Below are 22,722 nucleotides of genomic sequence, written 5' to 3' on the forward strand. Positions count from 1 at the left end.
GGCTCCGATGGTCAGAGCGATCCAAGTAACCAGGACAATAGGAGTGTATCTGGATCTCATTTTCTTGACTAATTTTTAAGCTCTCTTTTACCTTTTCCAGAAGAAATAAGCCTGTGCTTTCCCTTATGCCTCCCCCCTTAGTCTGATGGAAGGAAAAAAAAAATGCCACTGTCCCTGTTATCCCCACTATTCCTAATTTTCAACTAGTGGAATAATCCCTCCATCCTTCATTGAAGCTGGTATATACTGAATGATTAACAAGATAATGGAAACAATATTAATACAAAGGTTATTAGTCCGTTCTCTCCTGGTGTCCCTCTCCCTTCCGGTGTAGAATAATCTTCAAGGGGTCGGAATTGTCCTTAATAGTCCATTCTTGGGATTCCCCCCACAGGTCCTTTTACCTTGGTGTAATGAGTCCACCCTTTCTCAGCAGTTCGTATAGCGGTCTCTGTAGTGAGAAGTACCTGGAACAGTCCCTCCCAGCTGGGCTGAAGCTTAGTTTCTCTCCAGGATTTAATCAGCACCCAGTCTCAATAGGTTTGAACTGCAACCAATTAGCTTACAGGTAGAAATTCAGCAGGCCTTCTAAAAATTATAAGAACAATTATTTGGACAGCTCTAAAATGAGATGTGTCTCCTTCTTAAAGCAAAGTAACCTTTAAACATTGGGATTAATTCAAATTCCCAAAGTGCCATCACCAATTAGTCCATAAACCTCCAGATTAACATACATAAATATATCTTTAGATGATACAGGCTTGAAAATCACACCCCTGTATTTTTCAAAGTATTATAACAACTCAATTCTTTGTTATTACAGAATTTCCAGATATCACAAAATTCCTTAGTCAAAAGGGTGTTGTAATGGGGAGAACACTTAGTTTCTATACATTACATACCCTTTGTCCATAGGAATCCCTCTACCCTGAAAACTTTACACAAGATTGAATATCTAAAAATCCTTGGTCCACTTAACAACATCAATTTCTTAACTAAGTACAATTCCTAATCTAACCTCTAGATTACAAGAGAAATTATTTTAATCACTAATGGTAACATTTTCATTTTTAAGGCCCAATACTCTTAGTATTGTAAGAAAATTTATAAAGCCACATTTCTAACTGTTCACAATGTATCCTAAATTGACAGGAGGACCCAACAAGGCCTTTGTATTTCAATTGAACTTCCAGACAAAACTTGGAAGTTATAATTTCTTAGGTTATAGCAATTGTCCAACTTCTTAAACCTAATGCAGCTCTAACAAAATGTAATAATGCCCTAAACATTATTATGTATGTAAAATTTGAACTACCCATTTCAGTCTAGGTAAATACATTTCTAAACCAAATATGACAGTTCAGAATTATCAAATTTTCATCACATCCTTTAAAAGCACCCAATTCACATATATCAAACTCAGATTAAAATCACAATGGTCTTCTCAAACTTCACAATCTAAGAGAATTTTAGAAATACAGAAACAATAAATTTCAGATGACATCAATTGCACTTCCAGGTCACCACATATAGGAATTGTTGATCCTATTACTTCTGATATATATAAAAAAAATTGAGCAACAACCTGTTGACCCTTCCAATAGATAGGGGTCCAGTCTAAGATCAGTACCTGGAAATCCTCACCCTTAACTCGCATAACCTTTAGGATTTTTCTCCCAATTTTTACCCCAATGGGTAGTGTACAAAGGGAAGATCTCTCTGTCCCTGTCTACCAAGAATATTATGTCTTCTTTATGATCCCCAAACTTTAGGTTTACTAGGGGTTCTCAGCTGGGTCTAGAGACAGAACCCCAGACCACAATAGTCTTCTTCCTCAAAAGTGAGGAGGGGAGCTCCCTGTTCTTCCTTTCTTAAGTCACTCTCTCTTAAAATGTCCTTTATTACAATAGTAACAGACTGTCCTACCCGCCCATTTACCCATATCTCTCCTATATCCTGAAGCCCTGTGCCCTTTGAGATTCTCCCTTAAGGATTGTTTATGATCCCCTCTTCCTTCTTGTTTCCTCATAATTTCCCTCATAGTATTGGCCACGACCTGAGCTTTCTGTTTCTGTCTTTCATCCTCCCATCTTACATATACTTTCTGAGCCTCTCTCAATAATTCGCCTATTGATCTCTCACTCCATCTCTCTCAATTTCTTATTTATATCTGGCCATACCCTAGCAACAAAGTTTACTTTTAGTATCCCTTGGGCCACAGTGATGAGGGCACAGTCTCTGGGAACCCCCTTCAATCTGGAATACAGTCTCTGGAGCCCCCGTGAACTGTCCTTGAATCTTCCAACTAGATCTGGCCTTCCCCTAAGGCCACAAGCCTTACATTATCATTAGGCCCAAATCTCTACCTAGCTTTGCTCTTTATTGTCCAGCTACTTCCCACCCCTGATACTATCAACATCCAGGCCTTCAGGTACTTCCAACCCTTAATTCCATTCTCTTGGTTGCTGGAGTCTGACCTCATCTCGTCCTCCTTAGACTCCTCCCCAAGACCCTTCCTAAAGCCCTCCTCTAGTCACCCCAGACCATCCCTCAATGCCTCCTACAATCTTTGTGTATATAATCTCCATCTTGCCTCCTTGAAGGTGCTCAGATTCAATCTAGCTCAGCCCAGACTAAGTCTGGCCCACCTGACAGGTGTCACAAAGGGGTGGGACCACCCAAGACAACCCCTCATAGTGAACCTCCAACAAACCCCGTCCCCTCCCTTGGCCGAGAAGGCCCAAGCCGAATTCCTTCGGCAGGACCCAGCGTGTGGGCACCTTGGGGTCTTGAGCACCCCCAGAAACCAATGGTTCACTAACAACCTTCATTTTGATTTAACCTCTTTAACAGGATCCTGAATATCTCCTAATTCTTTCTAGGAAGTGAGAAGGAGATTCATTTTTTTTTTATTTTTCCTGATTTCAAAAGCCTTATATTCTGTGATTTTGGCACAGCTTCCCTTATCCCTTCTATTACCAATTGTCTAAGATCCTGCATATTCCTATGATGTTCTTTAATATTGTTATCCCAGCTTGGATCTTCATTTGGGAATTCTCTATCTGCAGCTGCCACTCCTGGTCCTGGAGGGTGTCCCCTTTTTCATCCCTCCATGGCTGCCTTTCTAATCATACCCTTTTCTTCTCCCAAAAAGAGGAGGTTGAGTATGGACATTAATTCTGCCTAGTATTAGGAATATTTGCCTGGTCAAACTTATAAAAAAAAGAAAACTTTATTTCATATCATTATTTGCTTTAAGAACCATCCAGTTTTGAATTTGGCACCCTGCTTTCTCCAAGCTTCGTCTTATGCATACTGGCAATTAACAAAATGCCTAAGGATTCTAAGGATTTTTGAGGGGGAAGGGGTGGGGCAATTCTCTTAAAAAAAAAAAAACTTTTTGGACTCTTAAGGACCACAGGACCAACTTCCCCCACTCATTCTTTATACTAAGCTAAAATATTTCTCAGTTTCCCCTTCAGCCTGCTGCCTCTGATAAAGGGAAAAATCCCTTTCAGTTTTCTAAGGGCTCCTCCCTAGGTGGGGCCTGGCAGCCCCTTGAGGGCAAGGGAGCTTACCTTTCTAAGCACTAACTAATCCTAATTGACACACCCAGTCTTCTAAGATGGGGTGGGGGGGAGGGGGAGGCCAAGAACAGCACGTGGACTGAATACCAGGTGGTCTCAAGCCACCATTCTACAACCCCCCCCTTTTATCTCTACCTTCTATCTCTCTTATTTTCCCAATCTTACTGAAACTTTACTCTCCATATTTCCAGTTTCAATCTTTCTTTTCTTAATCTTGACCCAAATTTCAAATAAATAAATTACATACTCACCCAGCTTTCCTTTTTCCCAGCTGCTTTCTTTTTACCTTAAAACTTAAAAATGACCAACAATTTTTAATCACATTCTAAGCAGACCACTGAGCCTCTTTAAAGTGGTCATCCAATTTTTCATACAGACCCCTTTACTTCTCCTCTATAGTTTAAACACTTGCCTGATGTTAGATAGGCTAACTCAATACAAAATACACAGATTTTTCCTCTAAAATCTAACCAACCCTTAATTCAGAGCCCCCAGCCCTGCCGACTGGCAGTTTCAGCTCTGATTCCTTATCTAACTATTTTAATACCAAAGGTCTCCTAGAGTTAAACATTTTTACCTGAACATAGAACAAAAAAGCACAGACAAAACATTAGACAGACATTTCACTTGAACAATTTAGAATTTGAATTCAGACTCACTTCCAATATTAAACCAAATCACTTTCCTTGGGTCGACCCACGAGTGCTTTTCTTCCAAGCACTAGGAGAAATCCATTCTCCCCACTTAGGTACACTTTCCCTGGGTTGACTTATTGTCTTCCCAGCTAGCCAACATTCTTCCTAACGGGAGGAGGAATGTTAGGAGGATCCTTTCCATCCTCCCCAGGTACCTTTTCTTAGAGCTCTTATTTCCCATTCTAGGCAAACCTTACTTCTCAACCTAGAACCCCCAGACTTGACAAGGCAGTACTACTACCCGTTTGTTCCTACCTTGCTCAGGTGACCTGACTTGCGCAGTCTCCGGCCGTTCCCTTTGCGTTTGTCTGCACACTCTTCTTATTCAAACAAGGTCTCGGGTCCTTTAGAGCCTCCAGGGGATTTTCAGCTTAAGACAGTGGGACCGCTCTAACAGTGAGCAGGAGCGGTCTTCCCTCTGCCCTATCTTACTCACCCTTCCTGGGGTCTTCAGAATCCCGGACGAGCCCCCAAATTGTGAGAAACGTGGTTTTGGCGATCACTGGACTTCCTAGGCAGGGCCAAAGTCCTGAAGAAGAACACTGTGATAATCCCTAGGGAAGGCTGTACAGACCACAGGACTCCCAGAGGAAGACCAAGTAGTAGCCATCCCTTAATTTGTGGGGATCACAGGGCCTCCTAGGGGTCAGACCCTAAGGAAGACCCAAGTGATGGCCCCTTAGGATGGCAGTAAGATCACAAGGCTCCCGAGACAGGGCCGGAAGTCCCATGTGATATCCCCTTAAGAAGGCCGTACAGACCACAGGGTTCCCCAAGGGAATCCAGAGTGGTAGCCCTCTTAACACCGCAGTGGGGATCACAGGACACCCCAAGGCAAGATCCAGGAGTAAGCCTGGCGAGCTTCCGCTGCCTGTTGCTTCCCTTCACTTGACCTTAGGAAAATCCATGTGATTTGCCCATTCATACCCAAAGAATTCAGGACCAGAGTGGGCAGAGGAAGGCATTTTATTACGCTCCCCAGGAGAGTGGGTGTAGTGCTCGCGGGAACACTCACACTGATACAGCTGCAGGAGCAGGGGTAACCATTCCCTCCACTCCTGCTAGAGTCATGGTTAGTTTACAATCTTTGTTTTTTACATAGTTTTCCTAGGTTATACAGTTTATATAAATAGGGTAATAAGGATACAGAAGCAAAAGTGAAGTTAATTAGATTTTCCTTGTCTTAGTTTAGGATTAAACTATATTCTTTTACTTCCCCTACTTTCCCTCTTTAACATATGCAAATGATGCAAATCAGTAGGCCTGGATTCTTGACCAAGACCAGACCCTAGATAAGCTTGAACAGGTTCAAGTGGGTTTGGCCTCTCTGATCCCCCAGACTGCCTTCTCAAAAAGTATGCACATGAGTACAAGCCTCTGACCTCTCACCTGACCAACCTTGATGCCTGGTCTCTGCTAAAGCTGGGGTGGGGGAGGGCGGGGAAGCACACCTTTACTTCTGTGGAAACAAAACTCCTCCTCCCATTTCTTACAGTGGGATCAAAGAATGTGGACATTTTAATCACTTTGCATAATTTCATCTTGCTTTCTAAAATAGTTGTAGTGATTCATAGCTACACCAATGCAGTAGTGTGCCTATCCTCCCATAACCCTTCTGATATTAACAATACCTATCTTGTGTCTATTTTGCCATTTGCTGCATTTCTCTTAATAGTCATTTGGAGTATTTTTTTTAGAATTATTATTAGTAACTTGCAATTTTTTTTTTTGAGAACCCTTTATTTATATCCTTTTACCATTTAGCTTTTTGTTCATATCCTTTCACCAATTAACCACTGGCAAATGGCTTTTGGTCTTATTTTGAAATATGCGTGGATTGTGTCTGGGTGTGGATGGGTGTATTTCATATATAACTATATATCTGTTAATTTTTTTTTTAATTTCTTGGATATCAGGTCTTTATTGTAGTGATTTTTTTTGTTTGACCACTTATCTTGTTATCCTGGGCGCATTAGTTTTATTTGTACATAAGGTTTTCAGTTTGAGGTGATCAAAGTTTTCTATTTTTATCTTTTGTAATTACTTCTATCCCTTGTTTGGTTAATAATGCATCTGCTCATAACTCTGAAAGGCATTTGGTCTGCTTCTCCTAATTTTTCTGTGATATGATTCATTTGAAATGTATTGTGGAATATAGGGTTGGTGTTATCCCATGCCTCGTTTCTGCCAGGCTACTTTTTAATTTTCCTGGCAGTTTTTATCAAATAAACCTAGACAAAAGTAATTTAAAAAAAAATAGAACTCAATGACCCAATGTTTGATAAATTAAAAAGCACAAATTACTTATGAAAGAATTTCCTCATTGATAAAGCTGCAATATATTTTAAGTGGATATGTGACCTCACCATTAAAGATCATGCATAAAAAATTAGATTTTCAAGTCATTCATAACTACGGGTAGAGGTATTCTTAACCAAAGAAGAAGGGATAGAGGAAATTACAAAAGATCAAATAAATAACTTTGATTACATAAAAGTAATTTGATTTTTTTTTTAAGAAGAGAAGAGGGAATTTGCATTCACAATGGAGAAGAAAGAAAATAATTTCTAAAAACCCTACTCTGCCTAATTATATACTGTCCGCAGATGTAAAACTAATAAAATGAATGATTATCTATAAAGATTTAAAAATACCTGGATTAAACAACCTCGTCAGAGATAATTAGATCAAAACATAAAAGAATTGTCAAAGAAACAAATTCTTGTCTGGATAGGTATATAAGTGGATTCTGATTAACATTTTTCAAAAACAAACCCACAAATAACTACTATGTTAACTCTGATAGGAATTGGACCTGTGATTTCATTGCTAAAGGAAGTGAGAAAACTTTTCTCAAGTGAGAAAATACCCCCTGCCAATGAAGCAATCTATAGTATTGGCAATTGCCTAGAGTGGAATGTTTACAAAAATTAAGATGATACTGTTCTACATATCCTCTATGAAACAAAGATGATTCTGATAGCTAGACTAAGTAGAGAAAGGTGAAGAAAGAGAGCAGTATCACTAATGAACTTATTATGATTGTGTAAATGTATTAAATAAAATATTAGCACAGAAGCTACAATAATATGTTCAAAAAGTATTCTCTATGATCAGATTAGATTTTTGCTAGGCATGCAAGAATAGTTCAATATTTGGAAAATTATAAACATAAATATTAAAAACAAATAATATTTTAAATCATTATGTCTATATAGACATATTAAAAGTCTTTAGCAAAATACACAAAGAACTAAAAAGCATAGGAATAAAAGGACCTTACCTTGATTTGACAAAAAGTGTCTAGGAGCTAGAATTCCAGAAATGCTGGAAGCTTTCAGAGTAACATCAAGAGAAAAGTAGAAAGGGTGCTATTATCTGCACTTTCAACTTACATAGTATATGCTATAAAGAAAAAAAGAAAAAGAAATTAGTGGAGTAAAGCACATGCAAAAGAGGAGGTAAATTTTTTCTCTATTACTGTTTATATTTATTGTTATTGTTATAAGATGTTAGCTTTTTGTGCCATGAAAAACAAATGGATTCAAAACCCATTGAAATTCTTCATTTAAAAGATATTAAAGCAGTGTATAAAATCTTCTTTGCAAATTTTAAGTTTGTAGCTACAAGTATTTTTTGTAAGTTATCCTTATATCTTTTTTTGCTACAAAATGTCTGACTGTGGTGACTTCATACTATGATTGGCCAATATCTCAAGGTGTTATATACACTTTGGGACCAGATCATTGTTTATAATAGGGGATATAAACACACATTTCAAATAATCTACTTGATAATGTTGATTATTTTTGCTTGTTGGATCTGATTATTTCCTTTTTCTTTTTTTAACTTACATAGCTAATAAAAAGGTTACAGTAGGCACAGAAGAAATGTCACCTGCCATTTTCATCTGTTATTCACTTGTACCTGAATTATTGATGTCATCTTCAGGCTTCTTTAGAAAGTCTTTTTAAACTCTTGTCCATTTTTGACAGTCTTTAGTTAAAACTAGATGATATAATGTATAAAGTAATTTAGCCATGCACATAATACATAAAAATGATGGCCCTCATGTTAATTCCTCTAGGTTTTGTGGAAATCCTTTTCCCTCATGCAACACATGACCATCTGATAGGGAGTAAGACTGCCAGAGTCATTTCTTATGTTAAATATTAGTAAATTTTTACTTTTTAAAATTAAAACTTAAATAGAATTTCTAATTTTTTTCATGTACCTAAATGTATCCTCCTGTATATCCAATTTTGGAGAGTCAGTAGATAAAATTGAGACTGACTTTAGCAAAGTAGTATAATACAAAATAAATGTACACGAATCTCTTATCTGTTTTCATCGTACTAACAAAACTAAGAAAGAGGAGAAGAAATTCCTTTTAGAAATAACAGAATATTTTAAATGTCTAGGGATTAACCTCCCAAGTTATATAAGGCATTTAAATAACTTTACCTACAAAATAATTCTTAGAAATTCAAAACTATCTAAACTGTTAGAGGTTATTTGAAGTTTGAACTTAGCCAATTCGATAAAAATGATACTACTGCTCAAATTATTCCATAAGTTTTCTATCAAGATGAAATAATTAGAACAGGTTTGGTTCATAGAATTAGCAAAAATAAGTATATTTGGCGCAATAAAAGGTCAAGAATATCAAGAGATATAATGGGGAACATAAGAATGAAGGGAGCATCTTGCTTTTGAGTCCCAAAATATACTACAAAGCAACATTTCAGAACTGGTAATTGGGTATAAAAAATAAGTGAATAGACTAAATAAACAAGCAAGACTTTATTAATAAGTGCATGTAGAAATCTATTATTTCGATAATTTAAGAATATGACTAGCTGAAAAGGGACAAGAAGGGAAAAAAATAGAAAACTGCTTGACAAAAAAATAGATTTAGATCAACATCTCATCCCTTATACCATAATGAAGTCCATATGTGTTAAATATAGAAAAAAGTTGTACCACAAGGAAGTAGAGGAGAATGGAAAATTTTTTCTCATACCCTATGAATTGAGGGAAATTTATGTGATCAGAGAAAGGTAGAAGAGATCATAAATGACAAAATTAATAATCTTGATTAAATAAAATTAAGCATTTATGAACAAACAAAAAATTTGCAGCTAGAATTGTGAGAAAAAATGAAAATGGAAAGGAAAAAACCTTTTCATTAAATATCTGATCAGGCAAATGTCCAAAATCTGTAGAGAATTGACACAAATATATAGAGTCAAGATCTGTTCCTCAGTAGGCAGGTGATCAAGGACTATAAGCAAACAATTTTCAAAAGGAAAAATTCAGGCTATTTAAGGTAGTTAGAGAATAGAAAATATTAAAAACCACCTCCAGGGAAATCCAAATCAAAACAACTCTGTCATATCATTTCACACCCATTGATCCAGAAAAGATGGGGAAATTTCATTCAAAGAGCTATGAGAAGACAAGCAAACCAATTCACTGTTGATTGTACCTGTTAAGTGGTTTATTAGTTAATATAATTCAGGGAATGTACTTATGAAGGTGTTTTTGGAAATTTCTGTTACAGCAAAGCAAAATGCATAAGTTGGATAAATGACATATCTACTACCCTTCTCTTTCATTAGAAAATTCAGTATAATAAAATACTAGAGTTTTATCTAGTATGGCATTTTAGAACTGGAATAAACTTTAGAGGTTATCTAGTCCAACTCTATTTGAAACATAACTTCCTACAGCTCTAGCAGATGGACTCCCAAAGACTCATTATCAATTGCCTTCTTTCCCCCACGTTTGCATGTTGGATGGGTAGTTGATAACTTTTATTCTTCATCTCCATTGATTGACCATGAAGGAATAGTAATAATAATGTTAAATCAGAAAATTGGTTCTAACATTTTCAGAATAGTTATTTAGTAGTAGTAGTTGTATACTTTTATCTTGTTTTCTGAGTTATTTGTTATTTTTGTATAGAAGAAAGTGAAGAAGTCCCGGAAGACCCCCGAGAAGTACTTAAAAAAACACTGGAATTCTGCTTATCTCGGTAAGACTACTGTTATGATTTATAGGGACTTAGTGTCAATTTAAAAAATATTATTAGGGGTGTATGGCCATGTGCAGGAGTTTGCTGGAATAAAGATGGAGTACATGTATCAAAAATTTTAATCTGAAATCTTAAGTAGCTATTCACTTTTCATGAAACATGGGAGAATTTAAGACCCTCTTCTGCGTTATATCTAAAAACATAAGACCAATATCTACTGTCACTTAGAATGCCAAATATTCCATTTTTATAGCTGTACATTTCGTAACATTTTTTGTTCTCTGAGAAGCAAATGGATTCTTTGAGGAATAGTGAAAAGTAAGTGGAAAAGACAGAAAGTTCTGAATTCCCTTGTTGAATTGGATATTTACTCTCCTACTGTCAAATAGATGGACTGTGCTTTGCATTTTTATAATGATATATTTATACTAAACCAGTCTTCTACTTCTGCGACAACCTTGTTTCCAAAAGTACATGTATTAGAGGTGGCTGGTCAGAAATGGAAGAGCAGTCATTTTCTACAACGTATAGTCGTTAGTTGATATTATTGTTATGGTGATGGTGGTGTGGTTGTTATTATTAATTCTCTAGCTCTCAAATGAGGTTCAGTTAGAAAATGTCCAAAGTTCGTTCCAGCTGTAAGATTCTCTTCAACTTACTGGCTAATATCTTGCTAAAGGGAAAAGTCATTTGTATTCACAAGAATTATAACTCTTTAAAATTGTTATTTAAGTAGATTTCTGGGGCAAATAAGTGTATGTCACTTTAAAACCAGATTTAATTAAAAAATAAGGTCAGGACTGTTATTTTATTTTCCAAAAAAATGTTTTTTCATATAAGTTTTCTTCCCAGATTTCAATTCGTCCACACTCTAATAAAAAATTGTAAGTTGCTGTGGCCAAAAGTTTTATCACTTGGTGGCTCATTTTTGGTAAGAAGCCTTATTGAGGTGATCCAGGCTAGTTTTTGTATAACACAGCCTACCCTTTATCTACTATAATTATAGCTTCTCAGAATTTAGAATCTACTTAAATCATTTTTGAGAACCCAGGGCTACCTCAATTCCAAGATGAATCATTGAATCTAAGGACTTCAGTTGTAGAATCATGTCTAATATTCAAGGAATAATTCAAAGTATAAAATTTGTATTACATGAACCCTATAAGGAATATGCCATGTAAAGCAAGAAATATGTGTGGATTCATCCCTGCCTATATCTGAAGAAGTAATACACTTTGATTTTATTGTTTAATAATGATTCATAAAATAAACCCCTCTTTTTTTTTAAACAGAGAGAATCTTGCAAGTGACATGTATCTCATATCACAGATGGATAGTGATCAATATGTGCCAATAACAACAGTAGCTAACCTTGACCATATCAAGAAACTCAGTACTGATTTGGATTTAATTGTTGAAGTTCTTCGATGTAAGTGAAAGATCTTTTGAAGTAAATAACGTATGTGATCCCTATTCTTTATGCACCAGTGAAATATCTGTTGTTTAAAAAAAAAAAAAACCTTGATTATTTCAAGGTAGTACTTGGTATGTTTTGGTCGTCAGTATTTCCATGTGAATTTTTAATCTGCTTCATATCACTATTTTAGTAGATTGCAAGGTCTTTAAAGGCAAATGTCTAAATCCATTATTCTATATTTTCATATTTTGGTGCCATATGTCTTATATGTGCTAATTTAATTAATAACAAACTAAAAATGCAGTTTAATAAAGCCAGAAAAGTAACTATTTTCTTAAAATAAATTTTTAAAATAAAATGGTGATGTTTATTAGCTAACCTAATACATGAAGTAAAATACCATTGTTGTTGGGAAGTTAATTAAAGGCATTCTTAACATTGGGTTTATTTCTTTCATTCCTGAAATAACTTCTACATGGTTTTATTGAACTGTTAGCAGGGATTTGGGGGAAGGAATTTTTAAATGCTATGACTGGATATGATACATTCTCACGGCAATAAAACAAAGGAGCAGATGCCAGTAACTTTAGATTGGCACAGGTTTCTTTCTGTAGATGTTAAATTATGATGGTAAATGTGGAAATTGCTTAAATGTAATCTCTATATTCAGATATTCAAAGTAAACAAAGAAATGGGATATTTGTGTTTTGCATTTGTGTAATGCAACCGTGTGGTTTTGAGTCTCTTGAGAATAGTCTTCAGCTTATATATGTCAGTGAACAGATATTTATATATATTTTATATATATGTCAGGCATGATGCTGGGCACTGGGGACAGAAAGTCCTCAGAAAGTTAACCTCGGACTCTTCTTCCCTCAAATCCAATCCCAGCTCAGTTTCCTTTTTTACAGTGTGATTTCGTTCAAATGATTTGACCCCTTTGGATCCCTGTTTCCTCCGGTAAAACGAGGTTACATTTGATGACTTCTAATTTTCCTTCCAGCTCTAGATCTATGATCATGAGCATAGCAAAAATGAAAGTCTTTGCCATCAATGAGATTACATTCTATTGAGAGTGACAACACATTTATTTATAGAAACATATAAAACAAATACAAAGTAATTTAGATGGAGGCAGAGAGGAGACAGCAGCAGCCAGTGTGATCTCATGTAGGAGGGGGTGTTTAAGCTGAATTTTGAAGGGGGAAAAAAACAAAGAAACTATAGATTTTAAGAACAGAGGTGAAGAGGGAGGAGTACATCCCAGGCATCTGTAACAGTCTTGCAAAGAAATAGAGAAGTAGGGAATTGAAGAAGAATTAAGGAGAGAAGTTTGGCTAGACCAAAGAATGGGAGTAATGGTGTATTATTAGCTTGGAAAGGTGGACTAGAGTCAAGTTGTAGGGGACTCTAAATGCCAAACAAGAGTTTGCATTTGATAGTAGAGACAATATGGAGCCATTGGCGTTTACTAAGCAGGGAAATGAGGTATTCAAATTTGTGCTTTACTAATATCACTTCAGCCACTGTGGAGAATCAATTGGAGAGGCAAGAACCCTGAGGCAAGGATACCAATAAATGAGTTATTGCAGGTTAGAGGTGATGAAGGCCTCAACCAAGGAGGAAGGTGGGCGGAGGGGAAGAGGAGGTGGCCATATGAGTAGAGAGAATGGAACAGTTGCTGTGGAGGTAGATGCAGTAAGACCAGATGATTGATTGGATAAGTGTGGTGACAGAAGGTAAGTGGAGGTGACTTCAAGGTTTCAAACTCATGTTACTGGAAGGATTGTGGTATACTCTAAAGAAATTGCGAAGTTCAGCAGAAGAGTGAATTTGAGGTGGATAGATTAATAATGAGTTCTTTTTTGGACATGATGTTTCATATGCCTACAGGATATCCATGTTGAAGTGTCTAGTAGGCAGTTGGTGATGTTGGTCTGGAGCTGAGGAGAGAAACTAAGGCTAGATAAATAGATCTAGGAGCTGTCTTTAGTAAAGTAAAAATTCAATCTGTGGAAGCTGATGAGGTCATCGAGAGAGAATAAGGTAATGGACCAATTCCTTGTGGTATAGGTGCAATTAGCGAGTGGGGTACAGATGAAGATCCAGAAAAGGGGGTTGACAAGGGTGGTCAGAGAGCCAAGAGAAAAGAGAGAAGACATCTAAGACAGGAATGTAGTCAGTGGTGCCAGAAAAACAAATGAGGAACACTATTTAGCTTAGAAATTGATAGGTCATTAGTAATGTAGGACAAGTAGTTTCCTTTGAGTAATAGGGTTGGAAGCCATATTTCAAGAAGTTGAAGTGTGGAAAGAAAGGACAATGGGGGCAGTGAGTATAGATAGCTTTTTTTTCTAGGAATTTGACTGTTAAAGAGAAGGTAGATATAATATGATCATTTGAGAAGATGGCAAGCTAAGTGAGGGTTATCTTTAAGAAACTGGAGAATCTGAGCATATTTGTAGATAGCAGGGAATGAAGCAGTAGATCCTGAGAGGCAGAGGTTTATTTTATGAGGCAGGATAATTGTGTGGGCAAGCTGCCAAATGAATCAGGGAAAGGATGGAATTAAGGGATTAAATAGGTGGGTTAGACTAGGTAAAGAGAAGAGTCTAATCCCCTGTAGTTTCTAATACAATGCCTTGTAGGTGTTTTTAACAGATTTTTTTTTTTAATTAAAAAATGAAATTTGAGCATACCCTTTGATAATATACGAGCTATGGGTGCTGAAGTGTTTCTATTGTCAAAAATACATTTCTGGCCCATGGGGATATTTTCCGTTACCTCAGGTACATGAAAGTACATCTTGCAGTTACTGGTATATACATCTAAATTTTTTAATAACAATAAAATGCCTTTTTCAAAAAATGGAAAACTGGAGGCAGCTAGGTGGCACGGTGAGTAGAGCACCAGCCCTGGAGTCAGGAGGACCTGAGTTCAAAGCTGGCCTCAGACACTCTTATACACTTACTAGCTGTGTGACCTTGGGCAAGTCACTGAAAGATTGTGCATCAATTGACAACTTTATAAATTATTTGTATATATAATTTTAAACTAAGAGTTTGTTCTTTTTTGTCTTTCCAATACTGTTGCTTCTAGAATATTATAAAATCAGAATAAGACTGTTAAAGATCTTTATTGGCATTTCTCTAGCTAGGTTAAATGTCATGTAAAACAATTTGTTTCATTTGGTAATTAAAGATAAATCAGTTTCAGAATTGATAGCTCAATAATTCTTATTCATATAAAGACTGTACAAAATATCTATTTGTATTGAACTTTTGAGTGACTTTTGGGCTTAGTCTGATTTCATAGAAAATTTAGTTTCACAGTGCTGTTTATTAGGATGCTTTTTAAACTTTTTTCAAAACTACATCTTAAACTTCTACTATATGAGAACAGCTGAAAAAATCAGTGTGGTACCATAATGATTTTTAACAACGGTTTCTGACAGTTGTTAATTTGGCAAGTGTACTTTTGCGGGGTTTAGTTCTTAATTGTATAGTTTGCTTGAAATGTTATATAGCTGTGATTAAGATAATTTATTTTTAAGCTCAAAATGTACTATTTACTGCCTATTTGGTAACAAAAATTCTATGCAATGACTGTCATTTGTGAATTATGAAGGTTTTAATATATTGGTTTAAGTAGTCTGTTTCTTTCAGTGTTAACACAGAAAATTTCATCCCTCTGTATTTTTCTTCTATGTAGCATTGCCTTTAGTCCAAGTGGATGAGAATGGAGAAAAAGTCAGGCCAAATCAGAATCGCTGCATTGTTATATTGCGTGAAATACCCGAATCTACTCCTGTAGAAGTAAGGAATTTATATTCGGGGTTAGACTGTCAAGTATACTTTGAAACTATGGGGAGGAGGGAGTGGTTTTGGGATGGGTTTTTTTTTGTTTAATGAAAAATTGAAGATGTCATAAAATCCACGACTCACTATTTTCTTTAATTTTCATAAGTTGTTGGTCAAACTACTTACCTCCCTGATAAGCCTCAATTTTCTCATCTCTTAAAATGAGGGATTGGACTAGAACACCCTCCAGCTCTAAATAATGAGCTCAGAAATTACAAGGTATTTGCTTAGGTTCATGTATGTGTGTGTGTGTGTGTGTATGCTACACACACACGTGCATGTGTGCACGCTCATAATAATAAATATATAATAATTACATTATCATTATATACAATATATAGTGCTTATAAATATATTACAAATATATTTGTCACACACACACACACACGTGTGTGTGTGTGTGTGTGTGCACGTACGTATAAATGGTTTATAAAAAAGTAGTACCTGAGGGGGAAAGTGTTTAGACCTGTAGTCCATTGCTTTTGCAGTGTTTTCCTAATTGACTAAGGGGACAGTTGATATTTTTTAATAGTAAAGAAACAGAATTGATAGACACTTAAGTCCTCTTTGGTGACTAAAAATGTTTGAGAGTTTTTGTTAAATGAGTTAATGAAACAACAACTTAGCTTCAGTGAAACAGCTTATCTTCCCTTAAAAATGAACATGCACCTATTTTGAGTGGTGTTTTTCATGAGGAAATCAGTTTCTCTGTTCAATGGGTGTTTCCAAAGTCTTAGATAGTTTGAGCTTTGTTTATTTGTGGTATATATCTTTTAAGGTTACCTCCTTTGCTGCTAAAATCTACATTCCTGGCTATGCTTCCAGGGTTTGTTTCTTCAAGAGACTAGAAACTGCATATTTTCCACAAGGGCTCAGTTTGGAATTTGTTGTCTAAACTAGTCCAACAAAATCCCATTTTATTGACCTTCAGGCTGTATTGCAAAATTCATCTTCCTTAGTAGTTGCACATGGATATATTAAATGGGATGTTATTTTAAAATATTTTTATTACATTCTTTCAACACTATAAAATCCTTGTAAATCTAAGTGGAAAGAAAGGTTGGCTTGGAGGTGAAGATCTGGTATGTTTTTTAAAAGATTGAATCTTTATCTTAAGAAAATATTTTCTCAATTTAGCACCAGTGACTTGAAAAATTGATGCTAATAATCTAGAAAAACAGCTCTTGTAATAAAAATTTCAGTGTTTTAATTATGTACAGAAATAATCCCAATTGGGGGGCTGAGCAGATTTCAGTTCAGTCTAGAACAAGGATAGAAATTTGTACATTTTAGTATAATTCTTTATGTCCTTCATGTGTTTATGCCTAATAGGTACAAAATGCTTCATAACAAGGTCATTTTGATACCACACACACAACACACACACACACCAGGATGACACACAAACAAAATCTTTCTCATGTAAACAGAATATTACAAAAATCTTAACCTTTGAGAGCTTTTGGAATATAAGAGTAGACTATGCTCAAAGTTAAAATGCTTCAGGGATAAAGAGAGTGACAGAAAGAGAGGCCTTAATAGAAAGTCATATAATCCACTTCACTCTTGGGCTAGTAGGTATCAGGATGTCTTCCTGTTCATCTCAAGCTATTTTTCTAATACTTTATACAGTACCAAAGAAAGAATTACGAATAAAAGGCCTAGCCAGTTCCTTCAGCTTTCCTGTATAGAAAGTCTAAACTCTTAAAGTAGTTTATAGTAAAATCTCTTTTTATTAGTTCAAGTAACATTTAAACCTAATTGGTTAATAATGAAAATTTCAGGGCAAAACATTTGTACTGCATAGTAAAAGAACAGAGTTAGAATGCCATAAAATTATATGCTTAATCCATGCAATATTGTTGGCATTGCCTTTGAAAGAAAGTATGGCTTCATTATATAAACATTTCAGCCTAGGTTTTTTGAGGATTTGGGCAATTTAGCCTTTTTTTATGAATATGCTTCATAATATGTAAAGTTTTGTGGAGAGGTCTTTTTTTTTTTTAACAACATAGTCCTTGTTGAGTCTCTTTTCCACCTGACTCTCCTTTTCTAAAGGAGATTCTAAATTCGGATACATTAAGTTGTAACTTCTTTTGTTTGCACTATTGTATAGGAAGTAGAAGCACTCTTCACAGGAGATAACTTGCCTAAGTTCGTCAATTGTGAGTTTGCCTATAATGACAATTGGTTTATAACATTTGAGTCGGAAGCTGATGCACAACAGGTGAGCACTTCTTTTTCTCTTGCAAGTAAAATATGCTATGAGTACATTGACTAGTATTCTGTGAGTCAGTAGCACAGCTGAAGTTAAACACCATGCTCTATCTCCAGCCTAGAGGAAAGTGTCTTTATATACATATAGGTCAAAAAGGAAATTGAGAGGGGTTTTATTTTTTTTTAAATAAAAAGTTTTAGTAAGCTTAATTAATATTTATAATAGCAGTATTAAAAGTAATAAACCCAAAGAAGTTTATCAGGTACTTAAATTGTACTAAAATTACACTTGGATTGTACCTAACGTATATTTTTCCTGTTGCTAGTAATCTCATTATCTGAACTATATAATAGGCTGGAAATTCTTAATGTTCATTCACGAATTGAGCAACAAGTCTTAATTGCTTATGCTGTGCTTTGCACTATGATAGTTTCCTGTGTACAAAAGAAGATCTTCATAGAGAAACAAGACAAACATAGCAAATTATAGCAACTAATATATAAGGCATTATAATAGTCACATGCTAAGCTATGGTGGAGCCTGTAAATGATGTAAAAGTTTACAAATAGGCAGGAAAGGTTATGAAAGAATTTAAATTGAGCAGGATTTTTAAAGAAAGATTATACTTAGATAGGCAGGGGGCAGAGCAGGGCAAGAATATGAATACATACTCAGAGGTAGGAATGATTATGGTCTGTGGGACAGTGGACAGACCAAAGAGATTAGACCAGTGTTAAGGAATAATGAAAAATAAGTGTGGTTAGTTAGAACATGATCAGATTAAGGGGGACCTTTAAAATTTGTCATAGGACTTTGGATAGCTGTGGTATGAAATCAGGAGCCCTACATCTATGAAGAATATGAGGTTTAGTATTTACCCTAGCTTCCCCTCTTATATCTTTTTCCAAATTATATAACCTTAATTCCAAGTAAGGTAATCCAATCATTATTTATGCTAGTAAATTGACCTATAAAAGTAGTTTATAAAAATGAAGAAATTATATTTTGAACATTTTTCATCTTAGGCTTATAGATACCTGAGAGAAGAAGTGAAAATTTTTCAAGGAAAACCAATAAAGGTAATCAAGAACACTGGCCTCATTTTGTTTAATATCAAATTCTTATTCTTAAGTATCCTAATAGGAATTTAATATTTTTGTGAAGGCACGGATAAAAGCAAAGGCTATTGCTATAAACACATTTTTGCCAAAGAATGGATATAGACCTCTGGACATGAACCTCTACACACAACAGCGTTATACAACATCGTTTTATTTACCTCCAGTATACAGTCCCCAGCAACAGTTTCCATTGTACAGCTTAATTACTCCACAGACCTGGTCAGCTACGCATAGTTATCTTGATCCTTCCTTGGTAAGTTCCCTTATTTTTCACCTCCTAGTAAGATTATAGTGTCCCTACAGTTGTTTTGGTTTGGTTTGGTTTTTAAAAGAATTCTTGGGATTGAGAAAGTAGTTTTAAAATTAATCTTTTTGGCAATTGTCATATGTATTGTGAAAGCAGCCATTGACTTTCCATTTAGTGGTATCAAGATGTATCCATTGCAGAGACAGGTGAGTTAAACCTTTAATTTCTTTCCACCAAAAAAAAAAATTTTACATGTCAATGTTAATTAAATATCTACAATGAAGAAAAATATAAATCCTCTCCTCAAGTATCTTTACAATCTTATGCTTATGAGAAGCAGTACATTACTATTCGGGGGGGTGTCATACAAGGGTTATATGATTAGGGAGGTGAAAAGTATAAAGGAGAAATAGATCATTAGGATTAATTTAAGCTCCTGGAACTAGGTAGCTTTTTTTTTTTTTTTGGAAATGTTTCATGAAGGGAAAAAAGTTGAATGGAGTAGTTTAAGGAAAAAGGAATTATTGAATGCTGTTATTTGTGAGGACTATGCTAATCACTGAGAGGAGCAAAAAAGAATGACAATTATTGCTTTATATGATCTTTTAACGTATTTGAGGAGTTGAAATACAGACTTACTAAATACTACATAACTGAGTTTTGAATTAGTCTTATATTAATTACAAGTGCTATTAAAATGCAGAAAAGGGAAACATCTGACCTCAAGGAACTTGCAGTCTGAATGGGGAGACAACGTGCAAACAAATATATTCAGACAAGCTATATACAGGATAAATGACAAAATAATTAACAGAAGGAAGGCTAGAATTATTGTGTTGTTGTTGTGTTTGTCTTTCGTTCTTGAAGAGGACCATGACATCAGGGAATTAAGAGGAGTTGTGAAAGGCTTGCTATAGAAGATGAGATTTTATTTAGGACTTAAAGGAAGCTGGGGAAGTCATCAAGCTGACAAGGGAGAGTTTCAAGCATGTGAGACATCCAGAGAAAACTCACAGAGCCAAGAGATAGGGTGTCTTGTTCATGGAACCAGGAGGCCGGTATCACTGGATTGAAAAATAGGTTACCAGTGTAAGTACCAGGGGTTTTGGGGGGATAGATTATGAAGGGATTTGAATGCCAAACAGAGTATTTTGTATTGGTTCCTGGAGACAATAGGAAGCCAGTGGAGTTTATTAAGTAGGGGAATGACATGGTCTGACCTGCCCTTTAGAAAAAATCACTTTAATTGCTGAATGGAGGATAGATTGGAATGGTGAGAGACTTGAGGCCGGCAGACTGGCCAGCGGACTCTTGCAGTAATCCAGGTATGAGGTGGATAAGGAGATGTGCTCCAGAGTGGTGGCAGGGTCAGAGGAGAGAAGAAGGCGTAAAATGAGAGATGTTACAAAGGAAAAATAAACTGGCTTGGCAATACATTGGATATGGGAGGATGTGAGATAATTGAGGAGTACAGGTTGACTCCTAGGCATTGAAAGTGGGCTTGGACAAGATACTTTGACACTTATACAATGGCTATTTGAGAGGTCAGTCCTGCCTGAGGTTAGCCTTTCCTGAACCATTCTTATTTTCACAGCTTTGCTTCTTCTAATTCTTAACTCAGATTCCCTGAATGCATCACATTGTTTATTTATTGCACACAGTGGGGTATTAGGGATCGCCTAGTTTTAACCGTGTTAGTCTACAAATAAGGAAAGAGAAGCCCATGATGGAGGAAGGGGAAGGAAATGAGCATTTATATAGCACCTACTGTATGCTAGGTACATTGCCAAGCACTTTACAAAGATTTCACCGGAGAGAGGTGAGGTTACTTATTCATTGTTAGACAGCTAGTGGTTGTCAGCCTTGGAACTCAAGAAGCCTCAGTCTTCTGACACTCTCCCAGTACTCTTTCCATTATATCACACTTCTCCTTATAGTCTTAGCATTGAGGCCACTGACAACAGAGAGGTAGTAAAAGGATAGTGGTGTATTTTTTTAACATGAACTTTTTGTAAGTTCTACGCATATTAAAACTCTACTTGCGCCTTGAAGACTCAGTAGGATTTCAGATGTTTAAATGAGAGAAGGGTGAGTGTTCCATGAATACAGGAAGGATAAAAAAACTGAAGGTATGAAGGTGGTAATAAAAGACTATTTAAATAAAAAGTCAAGACTGACAATAACAGAAGGTAGATATTGGATATAAGGTTGTACTCTTTAGGCAAAATCAACTGGAGGGCCTAGAAAGCTGGGCAAACAAAGTTTAACATCTGATATAGTGAGTAAAAGTAACATTTTAGGAAGAATAGACTTCCATCATTATGTACAGTAAGAAGAGACTAAATTCAAGAGGATCCTCTAGAACTCTTTAAAATATCTCAGGTTAAGGTGAATTGTAGTCTAAATTTATGTAATGGCAATGGGAATAATAAAAGTACTGGTCCAGAGCAGCAAACTGAAGGAAAAACAGAAAGAGAATATTTCATTGAACATCAAAATTATCTAGTCTGACTCCCCTTTTAGAATTTTGGAAACAGAAAGGTGAAGCAGCTTCCTTAAGGTCATACGTTATTGGTGGTGCAAGTGAGTCTAGGACTTGGTTCTCCCCACTCTTAACAAGTATGTTTCCCCTTGTCATCATACCTCTAGTAATGTTAAGACTTAGGAAAATTCGGGTATTGGCAGAACAAGGTATTTTCCCTCTAGAAGTCTTTTGGGGGAAGGCAGGTAAGGATGTCTTTAAAAATTGAAACTGTTTTAGGGGGAGTGGAGTTTAGAAATATGAAAAATACCGTTCAGGGTGTTCCTATATTATCCAACCTTAAGCAACATTTTAAAAAGTTGTGGTATAGATCTTTAATATAAAAGTGATAAATAGTATCATTTTCCTGTCCTTTGAGAACAAGAACAGTTTCCAGTGTGGAGAAAAGCTGAATTTTGATCTCCAGGAGCACCACCATTTTTACCAAAGAAAGAAAGGAGAATTCAGTCAGTGCCTTTGCTTGCTTGTGTACTTCCTCTTGTTGACTTTTGATATAGAGGTTGGTGGCCACGTTCCTGTTCTCCTGGATGGGCCTCTTAAGAATTGGGAGTGGAGTGGACGCAGGCAGTCACCTCCTTTCATTCTAATAGAGGTTAGAAATAGAGAACTTCTTTGTCCTGCTTGCTCAAAAGACTCACGAAAAAGACAACGGTGTGCAAATCTAAAGGTTTTGGAGTCAGAAGGATATTGGAACCTAGTTTTCTTTCCTTTTAACTTGGAGATCTACAAAGGAGCTGAGAGAAAATGCTATATTAGAAGGTAAGAATTTAAATTTAATCTAAGTTTTGAATGCTCAATTATATTTCAGCTGCATTAATCTATTTTCATTAAGTCACAACTTTTAAAGCACAATTGAGTTTTTACCAGTCTAATATTTTGGTGCAGAATCACCTGTTCAATTTTAGCAATGAGGTGATGTTTCTCTGGCTAGGAAGTTAACAGCTAACAGGAAAAAACAAAAACCAAATTTATGTGTGCTAAAGCTTAATATTTGTATG

General features: G+C 35.8%; 1 protein-coding gene across 3 annotated transcripts in view; it reads left to right on the forward strand.

The window, feature by feature from the left end:
* LARP4B (La ribonucleoprotein 4B) overlaps positions 1–22,722 on the forward strand; it is a 163,048-nt gene that overhangs the window by 102,099 nt on the left and 38,227 nt on the right. For all 3 annotated transcript variants that reach the window (XM_036759448.1, XM_036759449.1, XM_036759447.1), the window contains 6 exons: positions 10,250–10,319; positions 11,612–11,748; positions 15,448–15,551; positions 17,713–17,823; positions 18,840–18,893; positions 18,979–19,188. In XM_036759448.1, coding sequence (XP_036615343.1) covers positions 10,250–10,319; positions 11,612–11,748; positions 15,448–15,551; positions 17,713–17,823; positions 18,840–18,893; positions 18,979–19,188 — 686 coding nt within the window. The remainder of the gene's footprint in view (positions 1–10,249; positions 10,320–11,611; positions 11,749–15,447; positions 15,552–17,712; positions 17,824–18,839; positions 18,894–18,978; positions 19,189–22,722) is intronic.

The sequence above is a fragment of the Trichosurus vulpecula genome, chromosome 5, assembly GCF_011100635.1.
Source record: "Trichosurus vulpecula isolate mTriVul1 chromosome 5, mTriVul1.pri, whole genome shotgun sequence".
Lineage (NCBI taxonomy): Eukaryota > Metazoa > Chordata > Mammalia > Diprotodontia > Phalangeridae > Trichosurus > Trichosurus vulpecula.